This window comes from Hyposmocoma kahamanoa, unplaced genomic scaffold (assembly GCF_003589595.1).
Source record: "Hyposmocoma kahamanoa isolate Upper Pololo Valley unplaced genomic scaffold, ASM358959v1 226, whole genome shotgun sequence".
Lineage (NCBI taxonomy): Eukaryota > Metazoa > Arthropoda > Insecta > Lepidoptera > Cosmopterigidae > Hyposmocoma > Hyposmocoma kahamanoa.
Window position 1 is genome coordinate 2,046,040 of NW_020653745.1, and position 24,029 is coordinate 2,070,068.

General features: G+C 36.3%; 1 protein-coding gene across 2 annotated transcripts; it reads right to left on the reverse strand.

Annotated features, from left to right (window-relative positions):
• Positions 1 to 4,010: 4,010 nt before the first annotated feature.
• On the reverse strand, positions 4,011 to 21,432 carry LOC113228320 (BTB/POZ domain-containing protein 2-like). Of its 2 annotated transcripts, none has more exons than XR_003310295.1 (6): positions 21,282 to 21,432; positions 17,336 to 18,397; positions 10,390 to 10,843; positions 8,216 to 8,362; positions 5,523 to 5,741; positions 4,011 to 4,915 (listed from the first exon to the last, which is right to left on the reverse strand). XR_003310295.1 is itself a non-coding variant. In XM_026461581.1 (6 exons), the coding sequence occupies exons 2-5, from the start codon at positions 18,097 to 18,099 to the stop codon at positions 5,583 to 5,585; spliced, it is 1,524 nt and encodes a 507-aa protein (XP_026317366.1). In that variant the 5' UTR covers positions 18,100 to 18,397; positions 21,282 to 21,432; the 3' UTR covers positions 4,011 to 4,699; positions 5,565 to 5,582. The 2 variants fall into 2 exon arrangements, 1 of the variants encoding a protein (XP_026317366.1); XM_026461581.1 differs by having other exon boundaries at positions 4,011 to 4,699; positions 5,565 to 5,741.
• Positions 21,433 to 24,029: the final 2,597 nt, after the last annotated feature.

Sequence of the window (24,029 nt, forward strand, 5' to 3'; positions counted from 1 at the left end):
AATAAACGCCCAAAATAGATTTTTTATATCATTTTCTGGTACGGAATAAGGGTGTCACCACACTTATTACGGGAGAGTAAGCCGGTCAGAAAGTTTTTTTTTTAAAAAAAAGCAGTAAGGTGAGAACGGAATTATCATCTGATCCGTTCCAATCGTCAACCCTACCTGCGGGGCGCCGTTAGAGTGGTCCCTTCTAGATAACAGACAGGGCTTTGATGATCGAGTGGTATAACCACTCACCCGACCGGGGAACTGGTCGGGGTTAGAATAACTCCAAAAACGTTCGGTGCAGAAGGCAACTGGAAACCATTGCAGTGTTTCTCCCTTGTTAAATATGGAAATGTCGAAGCAGAAAATGATCCCCAGTACAGAACAAGTAGCCTGTATGTCTCTGATAACAAAACATAGGCAGATGGAGCGCACCGAACACGAAAGTGAAGCCGCCAAAGCAAATACAAATTCAAAAGCGAATACAAACTCGCGTCAGTACTAAGCTCAGCGTCGCACTGTTTGCACGTCACGAGTGATTAGTTATTTTATGTTTAAAAATTCTTCTCGCCTTGTCTTCGTCTTGTGTCTTTAAACATTGTAAAAGTTGTCCCCAAAATAAAAATAAAATAAGATGGAATATCTATTCACAGGGAACTATTGTTAATTTATCTGTTTTGTAATTTATTTACCCGATATTTTTTTGAGATACACTCGGAACACAAAACCTCGACATAAATTCGTGTGTGTTGCCAGTTTATATCGAAATGAGTTTCCTTATATTATGTAAATATGCATGGGTGATAGGAGCATCGAATAATTTATACTTTTATATAGAAATTAAATAATGCATGTATATACACAGAGAATGGTCCCGTTACAGCGATCCAAAATTGTTTTTTAGGTAACTCAGATTTATCTAAATTATTCTCAAACCAATCTCTAATCGCCATAATGTAACTACATAAAAGAAAATGTTCAAAAACAGCTAAAGTTTTAGCCCCATAGATATAAAGAATTTTCATTGTTATGTGCACATATCATAAACAGAGTGATTTTGTAAGAAAACGTGTCAATAAAATAAAAAAAATATTATAATACAGAAATAGAAACAGAAGTCATGAACATACATAACTAAAGAGTTTCATCGGGAAGCAAACAATTTTTGTCAAATTAGAACATAGTCGTCACTTCTATGGAATTAATTACAAAGTTAATAAAAATTTTATTATAAAAGTATTTGATGATGAGATTGCGCTACATATCAAAATTAGGAACGAATGCTTGATGTATAGACGCAAAATGGTAGTATTATAAATATATAGACAAAATAAAGGTTATTATGATATTGTGTAACTGTGATTGTAATAAATATTTTGAAATATCAAAGTTTTCCAATTTAAAATACATTAATTTTACTCTTTCATTTGTGTGATGCAAATCAAATAATAACAATTAAATATTAACTTATATTGCATATAATTTGACATCCTAATACCATTTAAGTACCTATATTGCAAAATAACATTTCCAGTTTGTAACAGTATTATAGAAAGCAGAAAAAATTACGGGAGTTATTTCGCAGCATCTGGCAATCTTATACCCATACAAATGCGCATGTCCCTACAGTGCCCTGCCTAGTAGTCACGCACACAATAAATGACAAGTTCGTTTGTTGCATATGCTCCATTTGCCTATTGTTTTGTAATCTGAGCTGTATGTAATCTGATTTTCTCGTCCTTGACCTACCTGAGATCCCTGAAGATGTCCAGATGTGTCAGAGTGTAGTAACTCCGACCGATAACGCGAAAAGTACAGATTTTTCTGACCGGCTTAATACAATTCCGTGTAGGTAAGTGTAGTGATTTCCTAAGAAAAAGGTTTGATCATGTTTTATCATGTAATGACAAAAAAAGAATTGCAACATCTTAATTTTGAATTGCCATTCAAATTTGCCTATCGCGAGTTCAGCCTGATTATCTGCAGTATTTTGCTACCATGACATTTGTAACAGTTGCCGTAATGTAAAATATGGATGAGAGTTAGCCTTGATTGTAGACCCAGAACATTACCATTGATATTTCTAACTTGTAATTGAACATTTAGAAAACTTTACTGGACTGTTTATGAAAAAAAAAAAACTAAAGTATAATTTGAGTTTTTACATTTTTGTGCAAACTGTTCAAATATTTTTGGGTTAAGCTTTGTTTGTATAAATTAATAATATTAACATTAAAAACATTTTTATATTAAGTTTATTGTGAACTTAACAAGCCTCTTTATTATCAATTTTTTTCACTAGAACTAGATTCAGACACGCGTTTTCTTGGGTATATTAATGGCGGACTGTAGCAATCAATCCCGTCACATTATTGAGTTATATTTTATGTAACAATAGACGTTATTCAACGCAAAGTAAGTATCACAATACCATGTCGCAAAGATTGGCCTCACACATCGAGCTATGGAGAACACGAATTCCTTTTCCGTACCTCTGACGCACCTTGGGTAACCATCGGCGAGTACCTTACGTCGATTGGAAAGTTCTTTTACCACGATGGCAAGCATTATATTGTATCCCATCGATTACGATAAGAAGATCGAGGTATAGAAAAAAAAGATCTTTTTTTTATTGTATGCGCACTTATTTAACCTCCATCTCAGTTGATGAATAGTGACGATGACAATGAGGTCGACGATGACGTCACGCTCTGTGTTCATTCATTCAATATTTTGTTTGTCAAGCGCCTATCACTAATGTATGAGCAATATTGTAATGCAATATTTTGTAAGATTGAATACGAAGGCGTTTCATTATTATAAAATTTGACAATTGAAATGTAGCAGAATTCACTTACATTTCGCCTATTGTTTTATATGTACATAACGCACAGCGTTCGTACATTGGGTACATTCAGAAAAATTGCTAAAATTGCGTCTACAAGTATTAATAAGTGGCGTGGCTGTAGAGCATTCTCCGTAGCCACGCCACCGTAAAAGTTTTTTTTCTTTGTACATGTACATCATGTACGTCAGCCGTAGAGTACACGGGTAATATATGTAATAATAAAAATAAAAATTGGGTAGCGTGGCCATAGAGCATGACGTCGACGATGGGGCATGCACAGCTACATAATGCCTATTCGTTCTCGTCTTAAAAAGGCCCAAGTTACACCGTTCAGAGAACAAATTTGCAGGTAGGGAATTTCACTAGCCGTTCGCCATATAAATGTGAAAGCGTAACGCTTCGTGCGAATCTTGGGTATATCTACAACTTAGGGGTGGAATCCTAGTCTACAACTAGTACCCCGATGATAGAATCGGCCATAATCGGCTACCTTCGGGTTTCTAGAGCGCCGTTTGCGTCTCGCACGATGCGATAAAAGTAGTCTCTTTTGATTATTATTTACAATTCAAAAATAATTCTGGTCACTTCGTGACGCATTTGTTGTTTATTCTTTTTTCAAAATTGGTGACACTCTTTTGTATAGGTGTCATATATTTCGTTTTGCATGGACAAAATGGCGGAAGAGAAAAGCATAATATTTAAAAATGACCAACAACTTATTTTTTAACAAATTCTTTCTAACGTTTACTGACCCTTTGTAACAAATATAATAAATGTATTTCCGATGTACATTTCATAATTAAAAGTGGTTGTCAATTATTTGATACTTAATTAGATTACTTTTCAACCGCCCCTCGTCATGAGTGACAGTGACAAAGCTCTAAAACACCGAAATCAGTCGATCGTCTTTTTCTAAAGCTCGATGTGTAATATATACTTTCTGGTACTGTACAAGGGTGTCTATGATGCCGATGTAAAAAATAAACAAGTTTACTCTGTACTTTTGAACGAAAAATTTCTTTTTTTATATAAAATAGGCTACACTCTCGTTTGTCTAAAAACCTATTCACTCTAGCTTTGAATTGCAAAGTGTTGTTTTCAAATTTTGGCACCAACTTCATGGATATTGTACGACCTGGTACTTTTAGTACTTTTAGTACCTTTAGTTATTCGTTTTGAGAAAGATTACAGTTTATTCTTGTTTGTGTAAATGAACGAGCGAAAAAGACGTGTGTTTCGTGTCGGTGGTCCGACGGGATGAGAAAAACGCAACGTTATTTTCGCCTTTATTGCATAGATGTAAAGTTATTTTCTGACCGGCTCAAGCCGACAGTGTTTCACTAGTGTGGAAACACCCTAATTGGACTGGTGAATTTAAATTGTAATCATTGTCAAAAAGAAACGAAATCACAGCTTACAAAATTCAATATTAATCAGTTATCTGAATCACCTAAACTAGTAAGAGATTTGGTGATTTATATTTTAGTAACATGTGATAGTCCTATATTTTATAATCACCAAAAAAGTTTTGAACTTTTAACAGGCCGACGCAAAATATAAAACTAGTGCATCAATTTACTTGAAAAATAAAGTCAAGTGCACATCAAATTTGACACTTTAAGACTGTTCTTGTCGTAAAGGCTATAAAGTTTAATTTAAATCTTAAGAGTCAATATTTAACGTGCACTCGACCGTATGCAAGTATTACAATGTTTTCACGAAATTTTCTGCCTGAATTTAATGTCGCAAATGACTTTTGCAAGGATTAAACTTGAAATTTTTACTCTGAACTTCATGCTGCGTTTCGAGTTAAGACGGTTATGTCGCTTCAATCTGGCATACAAGTCGGATATCTTGATTTAACTGAATAGGAGTATAATAATTACAAAATGGTGATCAACGCAATATTGTTAGTATAATTAATTCAAAGCTAGAATCTTTCGATCAAATATCGCGTATAAAACGTGGCACGGTTTTAATTGTTGACTGACTACAGTTAAGCTGTCACTGTTTGAATTCGCGAATTAGAACATTGTGTCATTGATGTAAAGTGCAATTTTCAACAGATAATTTCGACGGCTCAGTCGCAGAATGTCCACTTCGCAAAATGTCCCTTTCGCAGTGTCTGTTGAGCAAAATGTCCCTTCCGCAAAATATCCCTTTTCCCCAATATATATTTCCCCACTCACTCGAAGCAGTTGACACTGTTTCAACAAAAGAATCAACAAAAGGTGACTTTTTTTACATTCGATGTTAATTGAAAAAGTTATTTTATTGAAACTACTTTCATATTTTGCGTATCGTTTCTGAAAGTCTAAATACCCAAGGTTTTAAATTGTTTTATAGTTTTAAATATAAAGCAAGCAAGTAAATGAGTAAGAGAAATAGACGCATCGCATCCAGTACATATTTAGTAGCAGTATTGTGAGCTTTACTGCGTATCGGTTTTGAAGTAAGGGTGCTGGTGGTGGTGCATTTCTCAACATATGTCTCAGGATGACAGGAGCAGTAGCGTGTAGTAGTGTCCTTAAAATCTTTACGATTTCAAGCTCTGGAAAACACTGTAACTGTTATGAACAGGCGTGTCGCTTACCACCAGGCGCACGACTTGTTCGCCCCGTCACTTTGTATCATTAAAAAAAATGTTTTGCGAAGTGGACATTCTGCGATTGAGCCGTTTTAACGGATATCTTCATTGCCTCGTATTTAGTCTGAGCAAGATGTTTACCTGTGTCCAAATAGCCGTTTAAATGTAGAATATGATAGTGGGTATTTGTCCGTCCTCGACCGAGGTGCCATTGTTGTTGCCGGCGGCGTAAGAGAACTGGAATACGACTTTTTCGCCGTTGTTGCAATCCACGGTGACGCGTCGCAGGCCTTTCGTGCCGTAGTACGAGTCGGTGCCCTAAAGAGAGGCAAAATTTAAATATATCTTCGTATGAAACCATTTATTGATTACGTATATACGTATTGCCAATTTTACGGCATACAATTTACAAAATTATTAGTTATTTGTTATGTAAGGCCGCAAAGTTGTTGTTTGACGCGAGTTCTTGTATTGAACCCGAGCAAACGAAGGCGTCAAAGTGTCGTATTCCAGAACTCTATTCAATGCTCAAGTTAGGATTTGAGCAGACTTGAGTATGATGTCAAGCACTGGAAATACGACCCTAATGGCAAGGACTCGAGTATGATTTCTAGTGCTTTGAATCATACTCAAATCCTGACTTGAGTAATGAGTAGAGTTTTGGAATATCACCCTAAGATTGAATTGATTGATTCAAATTAGAATTCTGAGCGTAGCGAGGGTTTCAGGGCGTGAGACGCGAAACAACTTTGCTGCCGAGCGAAACACACAACTTTTCTCACCTCATTATAAGGAGGAAAAGGGTAGATGAAAGGAAAACAGTTGAACTACAACAATATAGTTTTTTTTTATCGAAAGAAAAAGTTAGGTGCACCACAGTCCATCGTCAAGTTCGAATTTCAAAAACCTTTTCCACGCTAGCTTAGAAAAGACGCTTTTGCCATTGATCTACCAACAAATGGACACGAAAAAAATGTCCGAGGTTCAATTCAAATTGTAACGTCATTGCAGTACTGCCTAAATTTGCTTACAACAATTGAAGGGCCCAAAAACACCATATTCAGCTTTTACTGGAAACTTAACAAAATGCACCATATTTAGCTTCGACTGAAAATTACTTGAACACAAGAATAATGGCCTTTCTCGTAAATATTAATAAATTTTTATATATATATTATCATGTCGAATTTTGTACAAATTCACTTAAAGGTATAATAAAGAGTTGGGCAGATACATACATACAATTATTACTACAAATGTGAAAATAAGCGTGTACTATAAGAAATGTACCAATATTTTAACTAAACGTAAACTCAAATATCCGTAATTCCGATTTATAACAAAACCGTTACGCTTTCGAGGAATTTTGATGATAGACAAAATTAACTTCTGTTTTGTAATCTTCGTAAAAACACATTATGAAAATTCGAGCTTTACGTTATTTCGGGCAAATGTATTTTCTGACTTCGGATAGGTAATCCCAAGCCGTAAAATGAGTACAACAATATTTTGTTAGCTAACGTTTAATAAAAAAATCATTTTAAAAATAGGATTAAAATCTAAGCAAGTCTACAATTTCTTTATTTTAAGTATTTAAATCGCTTGTAGTTCGAACAATTGAAAATGACCAAGAAGTTTATATAAGCTTTTTGAAACTGACGTAATGGGTTTCTTTCCATCTTTTGCGCATGCAATGAGTAGAAAAAGGACAGTTAGCTATTTCATTATTTCGTATGCTTTTGTAATTTATATTTACGATTCAGTTATATATAAATTAAATACTATAAAACTGTACAATATAACACTTTTAAATGACAACTATGATAACACAACATATTTGTTTAGTGAAAATATGATACAAAACCATGTTTTCACACTTTACTGCAGTAATTTTTACAAGTTATTATTATTGGTATTGCATGATTGACAACCGCGCTGTCACTCGAACAAACGAAGACTATTGCGCGATTGACGCTCTGTATGCGATTTTAACGCCCTACAGGTGCGGACACTTTTTAGCGCGAACCCGACGTCCATTTATTGGTAGGTCAATGGCTTTTGCGTGCACATTTCAGAAAGCCTTTCCGAGATAGTGAGGTGAAAATTAATTTAACAGTATATATACTTAGTTTTAATTACAAAATGTCAAATCTTAATTTTAATTTCAATTCTTAAATACATTCACTAATCGCCGACTTTATAATGTGCTATCCTAGTCAATAAATTAAATACCTAATCGCTTTTTAAAATTGGCATTGTCGTTCGTCTCAACATATGATTAGGCAGCCTATTGCGTAGTTTTGGCGCCATCGCACAAATATCATCATGAAAGAAGGTAATCTTACAGGCAACTATCTTTATTTCGAGTTCACAACTCGAATGCCGTTTGATCAAACAATAATTGCTCGAGAATGTTTACTCGATTTTCCAAACGACCTATAATCGTGAGCTCTAAGGTTTGCCACATCGATGCATCAAAACCCCAGAAGAAAGAAGAGTAGTCTGTCAGTAAAAATGACTGAATTGTGAATGTTATGACGTTCTAATGATTAGTTCATCATGTATTTAACAATAAAACGTCCGTCCCGCCACTTGATATTATATAAAAAAATCACTAGCTGCTCGCAAGCGGGCAACACTTTTGCGCAATGTACTGCCATTTTACTCCGTCTTCAAAAAAGACAGATAAAGTCGATTTTATTTTATTTATTTATTCAACTGTATCGAATGAAAAGTGAAAATTTCGGAGGGAAATAAGTTTAATAATACTACTGGAAAAAATAACTACTGACCTTGAGTTTGGCACTGGCGATGTATGAAGTGTTGGGGAGTATCTCGACGGGCTCCTTGAACATCGCCCGGAAGGTGTCGTCGGTGCCGTCGCAGCAGAATGTGGTCGTGTTCGACCCGCAAACTTTCTTAGTTGCCAGGTGGATTATCTACGGCACATATAAATATACTTTTTGTATAGGTATCCTTCACACCGGGACAGTTGCTTCAACTGTACCAAGCACAAGTCCGGTCATGTATGTACTATTGCCACCTACGGGATGGTTCTGCTCAATACCAACTGGCCACCTTGGATTCAATCGACAAGCGTGGCAAGAGGTTTATACGAGTAGGTGACTCGGAATTAGTAGAAGCTGCAGAGCCTTGAAACACCGCCGTAGAGTTTCCTGCTTATCGGTATTCTAAAGGATATATCACGGAGTGTGCGATGGATTCCAACATCGTTTGACTAGATGTAGGTAGGGGTTCCACGCCTATGTTGTGGATATTCCAAAGATTCGCACGAAGCGGAACTCCCTGCTTGCAGACTTGCTCCACGAATTTGAGCCTTTTAAATGTGAGAGTGAATAGGCACTATTTAAGTGTGCATGCTATATCGTCATCAGGTACGATGGAGGTGAAATGTGCACTTATTATAAAAAAAAGACATTGGCGTAGACAGACACTATTAACATAGTATAATAAGTAGTGTAACTTGTCGAGTTTTTAGGTTTTCGCCACACATAAGAAATGAAACTACTTTTCCGTATTTAAACAAACGAAGCGAAGTATTTGTACTCGCGTCAAAGAACATCAAACAACTACGCTACGTGACGTTTTTAATGATTTTTAACGAATGGCTTGAAATGGATCAGTACTTTAAATAATTTCAAATACTTCAACAATACAGAGCCAAAACTTGGTATATTCTGAACAAACCAGAGTCAAATTTGCAAAAGTCGCAATCTTCCTTAGTTTTACACTTTCAAAAGTGGCCATTTAGTTTTTTTTTAACCTGCAAACGCTGCTCTATTGAGTATAAAGTTGTGCAAAATCCGTTAATTTGTTTGGTATTTATTATTTTGTCATCCGAAAGGTCCCTCGTGTTCATTTATTAAAAACTTGATCGTCAAACATTTCCGAGAAGATTGGTTTACAAACAAAATTCTTGAATTGTATACTCATATTATTGGGCAAGTACAATCAAATGTGACCAAAAAAGGAGAAATGACAAATAATGAAGATACGTTGATGGTTGACGACGTGGATATAAGAGGCTAAAGGAAAATTAAAATTAGATTCAAGTTGTATTTGTTACTATTACTATAACAAAACTAACCATATTTATCATAGTATACAAAACTAGTTATTTTAAGATTACTGTTGCTAAACTCTCTATGTTCAATTTTTAAATGGAAATAAAGTAAAAAACTTAACACTGTGATTTTGTTTCTTCATCTTTTTTGTCACAATTTTGAAATAATTAAAAAAGCACCATTTAAAATCCGTTTTCGGAATAATAATTGTTTGTGTTTTTTAGCTTATAGCTTTTTTTATACACGCACATAACGCAGTTTGTTAGTGGACTATTCATATAGCTGATGTCACATCGCGTAAACAAGTTAGCAATCTGCGAGCATGTCATGGATAAACCTACACGTGCAATTAAGTTTGACAAACCCCAGGTCCTTGCAAAAGAAGTCCGTTATCTACCCAGGACGCTGCGAGAGGCCATTGAAATTAAAAAACATCCTTATTTCAACAGGGAAGATGGTTTCTCCCTAACTCCAGTTTGGGATCCAGTACTTCCTCTGATGAAAAAATCACAAACAGACATAAAACTGCAGTACTAATTAATATGTTTTAATTTATTCTAATCTAAAAATGCATATTGTTGAAATAAAATTATTAGTAAAACATATGCAGCGTAAATTGGTATGTTCTTTGGAAAATTTAAAAATAAGGTATTTAATCAATAACTTTTATAAGTGTAGTGAAAAATAGGGCAGTTTGCATTAATATTAGACATAACTGGTTGATGACTGTACCACCTCAGTCAACCGTGACCATGAGACCTGTAAAGGGCCCGAAACGATGCGTTTGTTTGGAAAAAACGAATATACGCGATTTCAATCTGGAAAAATAGTGTCATTTCCTAAGTAGTGTAACTCCCGCCTGTTCGGGGCATGAAACTAACCTGCAAATGAACCTCGTACTCCGTAGGCCCAAAATATGACCCATAAAGCCCGAAGCCAACAACAAAGATTCTCTGATCCACTGTGAACCGTATTCTGTCAGTTGTCCCGCTGTAGCCCCACCGGGACTCCGTCTGGGGAAACCTATTCACCGTCAGCTCCTTCCCCGTCATACAACATCTCGGCGTATCCAGAAACCCCACATTGGGTTTAGGATTGACAGTGAAATAAAGAAACAGCTGTACTATTTCTCTATCGTCCAAAAGCCCACTTTGTGCTGGCCCCATGGCAAACTCTTCCACAGACATCAAGGGAAACCGAATGGCGTTGAACGCCCGGCCCAACACCATGCGTTGGTTACCAGGGGTCACCGGAATTTGGCGGCGTATGCATTCCGCTTCAGACCAGCGAAGCACGGCTGAGAAGATCTTCGCCTCGCGGATTCTAAGAGTATCTCTGTAAAAGAAGTTCGTAACTTTTAATTATAATGGGGGACATGTTTTAGGTTAGCTTAGGAGTTAACAAGTAAATCTCTACAAATTACTATTCTATGGCAATGTTACATTATTCGTCTGCCTGCATGTCCGAACGGTTGCCATGCTGGTCTGCCGTGCAGATGTCCCGAGAAATATTTGTATGGTCTCATTTATTTCTCTCGTGCGTTTGGGTGTAATTTATCGTTATCTGTGTGTGTCATGATACGATGCGGGGGTATTGAGTGTGTGCATTATTTATATATTATTAAATAATATCGCACCAGGGGGTCGATTACTAAGTTGTCGATCGATTCGATTTGATATAGTACGCTTCTTTTAATTTTTATTCACAATACCCGAATACCGACGGCACTCTCGTAGGAATACTCTAATGTAATATGGAAATCTCTTATTTTTAAAAATAAGGTGTGGGTGTTGTTTTGCATTGCTATATTTTAGGACTTTAAAGCATTGACTTGCAAATAAATGGACGACGGGTCTATTACAAAAACCACGAAAAAAATGTCCCAAGTCAACCTATTTAAACGTAGTGACATGTAAAGGAATATGAAAAAGCTAAAACGTTGAATTTAAATTGTAATGTCATCGCAGTACTGTCTAATTTTGCTTGCTTCGCTGTCAGTCGAACAAACGAAGACTAAAGCGTGAATTACGCTCTGTATACGATTTTAACGCCCTATAAGTTCGGACACTTTTTAGCGCGGACGGTTTTAGCGACGTCCATATAATTGTAAGTCAATGCTTTAAAGTCTTAAAAATGTATATATAAAGTTTTGAATTTTTCTTATAATCTATTTCACCGACTAACTCCCGTAAAAGCTGTAGGATATCGTATCCGAATCCGAATAGAAAGTATAACTGGAATATTCTGAATAGCTTGGAAAGCGCCCTTCGATTCGAGAACGATATCCATTCCAAGGATTCGGTTAAAATATCGAAGAGTTCTGAATCGGGGTCCTGGTGAAACATAGACTTCACTGCAAAACAATGTTGAAATGACTAAATAATAAATTTCATTGCTAAATTTATACACTGCAAATGAAGGCGCAATAATTCTTATATTTAACATTTTAGAGCTATTTTCCACTAAGTGACTGGCCGCGAGTCAAGCAGAGGCTATTAGTTCATGCCTTTTACACCAGCGGTTGCTTTGGCAGTTTAATAAATACCATAACATTATCATGGATTAATTCCGTGGATTATTACATTATTTTTAATTGTTTTAGTCACTTTTAGTGTTGGGTAATTTATTATTACAATTAGCCGTTGGATAAACAATAGATGTCCAAAGTTACAAAGCTGATTTTATTGTCACATGAGGTCTTTAACCTTTCACTTTTCTAGAACAGACTACCCGAATATACAGGGTTATTTCTAAAGCACTTACTAACAACCTCACAGGACCATATGACTAACACCATAATAAGTAACAATTTTTGTTCCATACTTTTTAATAATTCACCACATTTTACTTTCGTAGAAAAATAAATTTTTTTAAATAGATCTTTAAACTTTTAACATACTCATAACAAACTGCCTTCGTGGCCGAACGATTACCATACCGGACTGCCACGCAGAGGTCCCCGGGTTCGATTCCCGGGCTGGGAGAAATATTTGTAAATATAAATAAATATTTATTTCTCTCGTGAGTTTGGGTGCCATGGACACACACATAGACAACCACAAATCACAATTTGTGGTTGTCTATGTGTGTGTCAATGGCACCCGCGACACAGGGTTTCCCTAGTGCGAGGTTATGTTGAGTGTGTGCGTTATTATTATTTATTATAAGTTCCTATAAGTCGAACAGGTTAACTAATTTTAACTGTTTTTAAAAGATAATTTTGTGCTCTATCTTTTCCTGTTTAAAACGGATATTTGACCATTTGCCACTTACCCGCGTTTTTGTTAATGGACGGCAGAATATTTGTATGGCTTACATTTATTTCTTTCGGCATTCGTATTCGGTGATATCAAGTGGCTGTGCCTGGTGGTAAGCGACACGCCTGTCCATAACAGATGCAGTGAAACTTAGAGCTTTAAATCGCCGAGATCTAAGGTGCACTGCCACTGCGCCCGTCACCCTTAGACATAAGTTAACAAATTCCATGTGCCTATAATTTCAACAGCACCCTTACCTGCAGCGCTTTTATAAGCCTCTAATTTGAGCGCCCTTTATTGAGAGGTAGGCGGTTCTATTCCCTGTGGCTCGAGTTACGTACATTTGAAATACTTTAGTAGCAGTAATTCTCAGAACGGTCAAAGTGAACTACATATTGAACCCTACACGTCAGAGGTTTACACTCTTAGGAAAACATGTTAGGGTGCGTACAGATCGGGCGAATGCGCGACCGCGAAAGTCATTCGCAAACAGGCGCATTTGCGGCAACTTACATGGGGTCAGCCTGTTCTCCTTTGAGGAAAACCTTGCGAAACAGTGGAACATATAAATATGACTTAATGCTGATTTTTCTTTTTTTTATTCGGTTCACAAAACTGGATACAATTCAGATATAAACTACAAGTATTTCATTTATATAGTGACACAACGACACGATAAGAATGTATCCTACTCGATATGAACACAACATGCAAAACAGCATGCAACTAACTGTATAAGTAACAAATTGTTAAATAAGTGACACTAACTCTAAATTTCAAGCATTTTAAGAAAACTCAACAAAGTCTGTCGTATAGTTAACAATATAGACACTTTCTAATTGAGTTCCTTGTTGAGACCACAGAACCAGAGATAATATCGAAATCAAAACGGATACCATTGTAAGAACAACACATGCGATACAGTGGACAGTGTTGACCTAGGTTAGTTCTACAAATAGGGAGCGAAAATGTTTTACGGTTTTGCAGGCGAAGGCCAGGACGGGGGACGGAGAAACGTAAACGTTGAAGGATGTCAGGTGTAGCTATAATATGTGATATTATTACTTTTTCTACATTTTTTAATTTTAACCGACTTCCAAAAAACGAGGAGTTTCTCAATTCGACTGTTTTTTGTATGTATGTTACGCGATAACTCCGATTTTGATGATTATTTTTTGTTGGAAAGAGGGTACCTCACTATTCGTCCCATTTAAATTCGAAGAAAATATTCCATCTCTAAGGGTGGCAAACTAGGGGTGAATTCTGTTCCGCGCACTTTCCGGCAGTCGATTTCAATACAACTTCGTCCTTATCGAGTTCTTAAGTTTTCGCGATTGTTACACATAGTAAATGAAACTATTTTTACCGGATTTAAATCGCGTGCTTATTTATGTTTGTTTTTTCAAAATCCTCGTCCTTTTTTAAGTCGGTAAAAAAGTCTTTATCTTTATAAGTCTGATGTAAGCCATTAAAGAAACATTTCACCATTTCCTTTCATTATTTATCATTAGTATTTAACATAATTTTGCATTAATTAATAAAGAAGTAATACAATAATGATTGTAAGCAAGCAGTGGAATTAGGAAGCGATTAAAACTGTCAGGTAATGATCGATGTTATGGACGATTGAGCAATATTTTGTTTCCACAATCTTCATCATTTTAATGAAATCATGAACTAAGTCCAAACCACGATCATCGTTTAACAAAGGTCGTCTAGTATATAACCAGAAATAGAGACGAAATGTCATTTAATTTGTTTGAAAACTATTCTGCCATATCATTACGGTGACAACTGCGCTTCGATTGGCCAGCTCCAATTCGAAACAATTGACGGGTGTCGTCAATTGCTTCACTTCAAATAACCAGTTTAAATTGAGCTTTGCCATAACGGACGAAAATTGAAAAATTACATATTTAATTACCGATGAAATGTGATTCCGGTTCTTTGTGTGATGTTTTGCTGCTTTTCCCACAACACCGAATGGAACAGCTCTCCATTGTTAGAAATATTATCTTTATTACAATAAATACAGAATATTTTTGGAATATACGGAGACGTACACACAGCTCAGTTGTTGGCGTTGTACTATTTCAGCTTTCTAATTTGTGATTTCAGTGCAAACGAGAGTTGATATTTAAAAGTGATATAAGACCCATTTGCCGGATGAATTGCCAGGGATGAATGGCCCTTATTTCGTCTCTATTTGTGGTTATATACTCGATGACTAAGGCAAACGATTCTTTTACGGGGAATTGAATACGTTTTTACAATACGATTCCGCAGCATAAGACTATCATTTCCTAAGTTTAAGTCTTACATTCAAAGTACATATATTAATTGAAAAATCATATTACAAAAACGAAGACGGCGTGTTAGACAAAGATGTATTGAAAGACGACATGGTTCTAGATTCCACAATTTGATTCAAATTTTATACTCCTAGACATTGACTTACAATTATATGGACGTCGGGTCCGCGCTAAAAAGTGTCCGAACTTATAGGGCGTTAAAATCGTATACAGAGCGTCATTCACGTTTTAGTCTTCGTTTGTTCGACTGACAGCGAAGCAAGCAAAATTAGACAGTACTGCGATGACATTACAAATTTAAATTCAACGTTTTAGCTTTTTCATATTCCTTTACATGTCACTACGTTTGAATAGGTTGACTTGGGACATTTTTTTCGTGGTTTTTGTATTAGACCCGTCGTCCATTTATTTGTAAGTCATTGCTCCTAGAATTTCTTGCGCAAAGTAGCTTAAAAAACGTTTTCAATCAAGCTTTTACAGATTTCTCACAGATGGCGCTACGGCAAAAAAGTCGTTAAAAAGAACAAAGATCTGCAACAAGCGCATAGAAAAATTCGTGAGGTCCGTTAGTTCGTGCCGTGGCTTATTTGGCATAGAGTGTGATTGATCTTTGTATTTGATAATTATTATAAAACTAGTGGAGTAATTTCACAAAAATAATTAAATACCGTGGTAGTCAAACATAGTGACATTCAACTTAAAAATTACAATACGTCTTCAAGTGTAAGTGTACTCGTAAATTTATTTTACCTATAGAATATTTGTTATAATTATTGTAACAAAGATCGAACACTCAGAAAAAATTCCTTCGATCCGGTCGGATTCGAACCGACGTCTTCTTGCATACCGTGTCAGACGCTATACCAACTAAGCCACGGAACGAACCAACGGACCTCACGAATTTTTCTATGTGCTTGCGTCGTGTCTTTGTACTTGGTCTTTCAACGACTTTTTAGTCGTAGCGCCATCTATGAGAAATCTATGACAGATTTATCACCCAGTTAGTACCATTACAGGTATAATAATTATATTATTACATACTATAATATTCAACATGTTTTAAATTTTTTAAATTGTGTAGATGACGACTGCACAATGTGCGAAAAATCTGTATAGGTTTATGCACATTGTTTTTGTTTTGTTAGTTGTAAATTGAAGAGTGTAATAATAATAAATAAATAAATAAATGATTTTTTGATTTTCATTTTGACGGAGAGGGTCCTTTGCCCATAGTCACTGAAATTAGGAATATAATTTCTATTCCATGTTGATATTTAATATTTCTGTTTTTTACATGCAAATAATATACTATAATGTAATGGGGCATAGTTAAACAAAAAGGATTCAATGCACATCCAGTCACTTTCGAGATATGGCAGTTTGAAAGTTTCAAAGTGTTTCTCACTTTTGTTTTATTTTCAAAATTTATAATGTCAAGTAACTCCAGAGTTGTTTATTTATTTTTATATGTCGGATTTTTTTGCTGATCTTAGAGGTTAGACTTTAGGAACTGTTTGGTACATATGATTCATTTTTTTGATAAATTTGTGGATTGGATCCGTTTTGCTTAACTACGTCCAATTGAGCTGTAGTGGCCTAGAAGAAAAACGATTGCCTCAATTGAGAATTTGATATTTCGTACAAAACTGTAGTCTTAAAGTTACATACATTTCTTAGACCCGACTGGACGCAAACCAGACCGCCTTACTAACCGTTTCCGGTTTCAAGCTTTAATTATCGTGAGATCCAGTCATCAGCAAATGTAAGCAACATCAAGTATCGCCCGACAAGTCGCCGGGTGCCGAGAGTGTTGTGTATCGATCTAGTGACAAGCCTAGTGCATAAATAAATAATGAAGACCAAGTGCGGGTACTTAGAAAAACTCGCACGGCCAGATGTTGACACTTGCCTCTTCAGTCCCTTCTAGACCGTGGACGTTGCAACACGTTTAAAACGTCGAGGTAAATGAAATATCTTTTCATACGCAATTAGGTTCCGAATTGTATATCAAATGACCCGAATTCAGAATCATGTGACGTGTACGTGCTCGAGACAAAGCATAGACAATCCGCTTACACTACAATATTAAAACGTTCTGTGCAAGTAATAAAATTTTATGCAAACTTCATGTTAGTATTTATTACGTCTTCTATAGCCTACAACACAGATTTCAACAAAAAAATAAGCGACGACAACTGAGAAGTTGGCAGCAAAACACATTTCAGACAACGTGAAAAGCAAGTAAAATAAATTCTTACCTCTCTAAAACAGCATTCAAAGTATCCTGATCAATATCAGTGAAGCCTTCGGCATTTAGCGCGTCTGCAGTGTTCTTGTCAATCATCTCTAAACATAATGCAGCAAGTTGCGGCTCGTCAAACAACCGCGCTTGTGTCAAAAGAAGGAACGCGTTGTCTGTGCCCAAGTTACTCTTCAGGAAGTCGACACAATGCTCCTCTAAAGCTGCTACAGCGTACTTCTTGGCAGTGTACAAAGTAGTCATTACACTCTCTGGACCGATTCTAACTTCATCAGAATAAAGGAACTTCAGTAAATGTAAGAATGCAGCTGGTTCAACATCAGGCAGCTCTACCTCGTCGGATTTAGTAGCTAAAACGCCGTTGAACATAGCGTCAAAGACCGCACTACCAACGGATAGTACAAACTTATGAGCAGGGATTACTTGTTGATTCTGTTCTTTGCCTACTATGAAATGAACGTCGCATAGGATTTCGTTGTTGAATAAGAATGATAGACGCTCTTTCACTGTTGTTTTTGTCGCTTGCCAGTTGTGTAATCGTCCTCCTGTGTTGTTCGTTGGCTGGAGATTTTCTATAGCTGATGAGGATGGCACAGGCTCCACAGATTGCCCCGTTTCATCGTCAACTGCGTGGCCTAGTTGCCTCGCGTGCTGGTTCGAAGGCAGCATGTTCTGCGGGGGCAACTCATCTCCGCCAGCTCCTTCCTCCAGCCGAACATTAAGTAATCTATTAACTATGTCATTTTTAGACCCCGATGCCATTATCAAATCACACAATAATTTCTCTAAAACATCACAACAAACGTCGGGAAAATATCACCGACACTGCTTTTATATTATTTCAAATATATCATGGGTCTGTTATTGAAAATGAAGACGCAAAATATGTTGATTTGTTGTCGTAAATTGTTTTTTCTTTTGGCGGCTCTAGGCTTGTCCAGTGTCAGTTTCGATATTTGTTGTCGATGAATACTGATCGATAACGCCAACAATTAGGCAGCAGCAAGGTATTTATTTTTAGAATAAACTCTTCGGCGGACCGCTGCGGTGGAGATCATACCTGAGGTAAAGAAACAATCATGGAAAAACAAGAAACTAAAGCATTATCCGAGTATTATTAGAGCACATAATCATACAAAATATTAATAAAGGGAGGGACGATGAAAATAAGGAGGAAGAAGGAAGTCAACTCAGGTCATTCAAGAAAATGTGATCTAGGGTACCCTCAACCAAACCGCATTCGTACAAAAAGCTGTCTCTGACACGAATTTTGTTAAGGAACACTAGGCAATAAGAATGGTCTAATCTCAGCCTGCAGATAGCTGAAATGACCGCTTTACGCGCTTCGCGAAACTCAAAAAACAAAGGTTACACTGGAATGCCATTTGAACGTTGGCATAGTCAGTCCAAATGTAACAATCCCTAGCTAAGGAAGTTAGGTCATGAGCAAAACACCTGTGTAGTGAAAGACAACCAGTGCGGGTCGCATCCTTGGCGCAAGACCTACTGTCTCGTTCCCGGATACCAATATGACTGGGTATCCAAGCCAGCGAAACCTTGACATCTCTAACAGAAGGACTGTGCAGGAGTTTTATTTTTAAGAAGAAGCCTGGCAAAGCTCACTCTGCTGAACGAGAGCACACACGTCTTCCGAGAAGTGTGGCTACAGAGTAAGGGTCTTGAGCATTCAAAAGACCTGATAGCTGACTACAGTGCCAAACACTGTAGAGACGCTCTGTCATTAGACAGGAATGGCATCAGAATGCTCACTAGAGTCTTAACAGGACATTGTGGCTTGTTCAAAGCACATGTCAAATATTGGGCAGAGAGAGAATAGAGAGTGTAGATTCTACCACAAGGCGGATTAAACTCCTGCTCATCTTCTCACCCAATGTTACCCCTTGATGGGCGTATGAAGCTCCATACTGGGAAGGCACATGCCACAACCAGAGGACACTAAATCTGTCAGAGCCAGGACAGTCCTTCAGTTCTTCAATGCTGTCGCCCTTGGCTCAACTGTAATTAGTCGTGATCACAATAGATCAACTGATGGTCGCAGTGATGAGGGGCTACATATGCCCAGAATGAAGTCACCCTAATAATAATAATAACAATAAATGACTATAGGATTCTGTCTACACCAGGAGACATATCTTTAAGATGACCAATACCAACATACCCCTAACCAACTTTGAATATTTCTATTATAGTCTGTGTCAAACCAATATGCCAGAAAAGTAAACAAACAGATCGTTGACCCGACCATAGACAGTTTAGCAATGGCCATGTACTGCCAACTACGAATCGATTAATTAATTGAATGAATTGATTTGTTTAATTGAATTAGTTGGATTAAGTATTAATTTATTTATAAATATTTATTATAAGTGTTAATGTATTGGAAATTATTTCTTACATAATCCATAAAAAAGCAAATTTAAAATTTCTGTAATTTAATTTTAAATCCTCCTTCAAATCCTTACACTTAGATATTCGTTTGATTGCGATAAATTTTCAATTCATTCATCGATTACAAACATTTTGATTGATGTACCAAATGAGTTATTTTCATACAGCCTCATGCAACCATAGACTATTCACAAATCTATATTTGGGAAATATAGGTTCTCAAGGTATAGAAGGTTCTCAATTCAACTGTAAGTATTTTTATATGTATGTTACGCAATAACTCCGGTATTTGTAAACCAATTTTGATGATTCTTTTTTGTTGGAAAGAGGGTACCTCAGGAGTGGTCCCATTTAAATTTGAAGAAAACATTCCTCTAAGGATGGCTGTTCACGCATGAAGATTCATTTTGATAAATAGTGCGCAAATTTTATTATAAGGAGCAATTATTTTAATGGTTGATTTTGCTATTCTCCAATTCAAGGTGTTTTTCTCTCAACATACTTTGAGTAGTGAGAACCGATTTTCATTATCTCCTATGTCAAGTCCCATATAGTGGCGAACTAGGGGATGAATTCGAGTTTGCACTTTCCGGTAACCAATTTGAATAAAACTTGGCAAATAGATGTAATTCCACATACTTTTGAGGTCAGTTTTTTAGTACTCTGTACTTAGATTACGAACTAACATTTTTCAAATACCATTATATGTCATTCAAATGAAAATTGCTGAAAAAGTGATGACATGTCAAGTCGAAATCTTAAAAATGTACATGAAAGTTTTATTTACTCCATTTATTGAGTGATTACTTTAGAATTTTAACTAACACGGTTTGTGTACTTTTCTGGCACAATAGATTGGACTTTAGCAGCCAGAATCAAGCACAAATGCATATGCTAGGTATTTGGTTTTAGTTATTGTATTACAACATTTAGAATAAAACTTGATTATGTTTGAATAATTAAACTATTAATGTTCTATTAAAGTAATCAATGAAGTTTATTATCTATTAATTGCCAATTCAAATAGGTCATAACATGCATTAACTACTTTAAAACCAATAAAGTGGCTTACAAGATTGTTGACTGGTCACAAATCTGACTAGGTGTGCCTTATTAGGTTTAGAGGTTTCGAAATGTCTGGAAAATTTTGATAATTTTGAAGCGGTTGTCACTGTAGTTAGGTGAGTACTTACTATGGGAGATGTAGCATTCTATTCAAAAATTATTTTCTAAAATTTATCCTTTACTAGGTTTTGCTTTTAAGCAGCTGTATTTTTTTTAATACGAATGATAAAAAGAACAATAGCTAAGTTAGAGTATGATAACTTGACAATCCGAAGTCTGGGAAGGGATGTGTGAAAGTGATTTGGATAGAATGAGTGGACTGAACCAACCCTGTCATTATTGAGGGTCCTTTCCGAGATTGGGAATCGTTTGCTAATCGTGTCAATGGTTGAGGGGACCAATTATTTAAAACACACCCACCACCAGGATCAGGAGGTTCAGTCGGTTCGAGTTTATTTTATAGTACTTACACAACGACGATCACAGCGAACTCACTGTATATACAAAAACAACAACAGCGATCAAAGCACAAAATAACCCCGAATAACTATTATCAAAGCGGAGACACTTGCTACCACCAACTAAGATTGCGAATCAACCCCCAAATTGTTTATTTCGCGAGCGCGAATGTGTTTCCAATGTTTCGACAATTTTTATTTTTGACTTTTGTTTGACAAGTGAATGGTGTTGCCAGGGCTCTTGAGTCGAAAATTACATTTCGTTACCCGACGAATTTCGTCTTAGAGGATGGAAAGTCTACGTTACCCGAAAAGTTAAGTTCTTTTTTTTATGAAGAGTTTTGACTTGGATACAAGTTCTTTGAGCCTTGTCTTCGTTTAATTATCAGGATCCTCATTAAATATTTTCCATTGTGGTTCTACAACATTATGTTTTCACTTTCTCTTAAATAACTTAGTTCTCTTGTCTATTAAGCGGCGGAAGCCAATATTTACGTTTTCACTTTCACTTAAATCACATTATTGTTACTTTGAAGAAAAACTTTGAATTCGTAATTATTGGAATTTTCAGGGTAAGCACTTTTGTAATTTGGTTTAAAATAAGAAATACAGCTCTAACTTTCTTCATCACTATTTCTTTCTTTGTATTTTCTTCTTAATATACTTAAAATAAAATTAATCTTTGTAAAAACTGTACTTCTAAGTTTTTTTCGAAAAGTTAAGTTTTGTGTGGCTAAAACAGGACATTCATTATCCTGCATTGCAGTCCGCAGCGTAATGCAGGATTATGAAATTGCAATCCTGCAATGCGTCCGTCGAGACTCCATGTGTGATAAGTTTCCTGCCTGCGCAGCGGATTGCCATGTAGGTAGTGAATAGGTTGTTTAAGGGAACGTGTTTCGTCATCATCAGCTTACACGCATCCACTGCCTGACATAAGCCTCCCCTAGAGCACGCCAACTTTCCCGGTATTGTGCCGCCCGCACCCAGCCACTGCCGGCCACCTTGCTCAGGGGGCCTACCACAACCTCTTAAAACAATATTGCTTTAACCTTACATTGACTTTTCGAACCATAAAGCGCTTAAATTAAGCTTATTGTAATGTTAAAACGATGATGTCTTATTGGCAGCTTTGTGACTATTCATTCACTCAGATCGTAATAAGACGCGACTTTAACATTAAAGTAACATTGCTCTCAAATTTAGAAATCATAAAATAGTTACACGGATGCAATGGAAATAATATTAATGTCAGTTTTATTGCCTTAATATTCATTTGTAACCATTGACTTACAAATAAATGGACGATGGGTCTAATACAAAAACCATGAAAAAAATGTCCCAGGTCAACCTATTTAAACGTAGTGACATGTAAAGGAATATGAAAAAGCTAAAACGTTAGATTTAAATTGTAATGTCATCGTAGTACTGTCTAATTTTGCTTGCTTCGCTGTCAGTCGAACAAACGAAGACTAAAGCGTGAATGACGCTCTGTATACGATTTTAACGCCCTATAAGTTCGGACACTTTTTAGCGCGGACCCGACGTCCATATAATTGTAAGTCAATGTTTGTAACGATTAAAAGTTAAGTTGAACTTATTTATTTACATATATGTCTTCAATATTTTTCTTATTTTTTATTTATTAACACATAGTAAAGAATTTTTCGTTAAATAAAAATACGGGATGTTTATTTCGTAAAATTATAACAGCGCCATCTATATGCTCCTTAGCGAAACTAACAATTGACAGTAGACTAGTTCCGAATTCACAGCGTGACTATCAAGACTCAGGTTGTTTTATTTATTTTTTTTTTCATGAAAATGCGCAAAAATAATTGAAAACAAAGTAATTTTAATAGATTTTATTATTACGTACTTTTCTTATTGTAGTGTGTGTATGGTCGCTGTGATGAGCCTCTTATCTTCTCCTTTGTCCACTCGTTTCCTATCTATAGTAAGCTTCTTAAAATGAATGGCTTTATTATATCTTGTAAAAATATTCGTATATTATTTAGGAACGTCTGTTACAGTAGGAGTTTGCCGTGTGAGTCACTCGATACAATTCAAAAGTTACAAAAAACGTAAAACGACTACGCCGTCAATTCATCGCTGTAGTGAATACTTTCCGGTAGATGTCATCACCGTATACGCGTTAACACTTGTTTTAACAGTTAAAATTCTCTGCATGTAAAAAAGTACTTAAACATTATACTACTATAAGACGATTCGGAACATCAAAAAAGAAATAGATGGCATTATATAGTCCATATAGCGTTATTTCTTTCCTGTTTTTAGTAAGGAATAGACAATATTGGGAAATCATTCGTTCTTTCAATGACTTTAGCAATAATACATTACTTGGTTAACAAGTCATGGTACAATATTATAGTAAGCTTAGTTTAAGATTGTTAATGGAGAGGTTATGGTAGGGCCCCAGGTCGTCCGTCCATCTTGCCGCAGGGCGTCTCATACTACGTTTTCCTTGACGTGGTCGCCATTCCAGAACAAGTCTGCTCCATCGGCGTTCAACCCTCCTGCAGACATGCCCGGCCCACTGCCACTGACTTTGCGAGCTATGTCAGTCACTTTAGTTCTCTGATGTATGACTTCGTTAGGGATTCGGTGCATCAGAGAAACCCCAAGCATAGCTCGCTCCATCGCACGCTGAGCGACCTTGAATTTGTGGACGAGTTGTTAATGTTGTTAATGTCCACGTCTCAGCTGCGTAGGACATAACTGGCAGAGCGCTCTGGTTAA

What these genes read in the sequence shown, in the direction of transcription:
- LOC113228320 (XM_026461581.1), bottom strand. Translation starts at nt 18,099, where the DNA reads ATGGCATCGGGGTCTAAAAATGACATAGTTAATAGATTACTTAATGTT. An exon ending in AGTACGAGGTTCATTTGCAG is followed by an intron (nt 8,363 to 10,389) that starts GTTAGTTTCATG and finishes TATGTGCCGTAG; the next exon opens with ATAATCCACCTGGCAACTAA. An exon ending in TCGCCAGTGCCAAACTCAAG is followed by an intron (nt 5,742 to 8,215) that starts GTCAGTAGTTAT and finishes GCCTCTCTTTAG; the next exon opens with GGCACCGACTCGTACTACGG.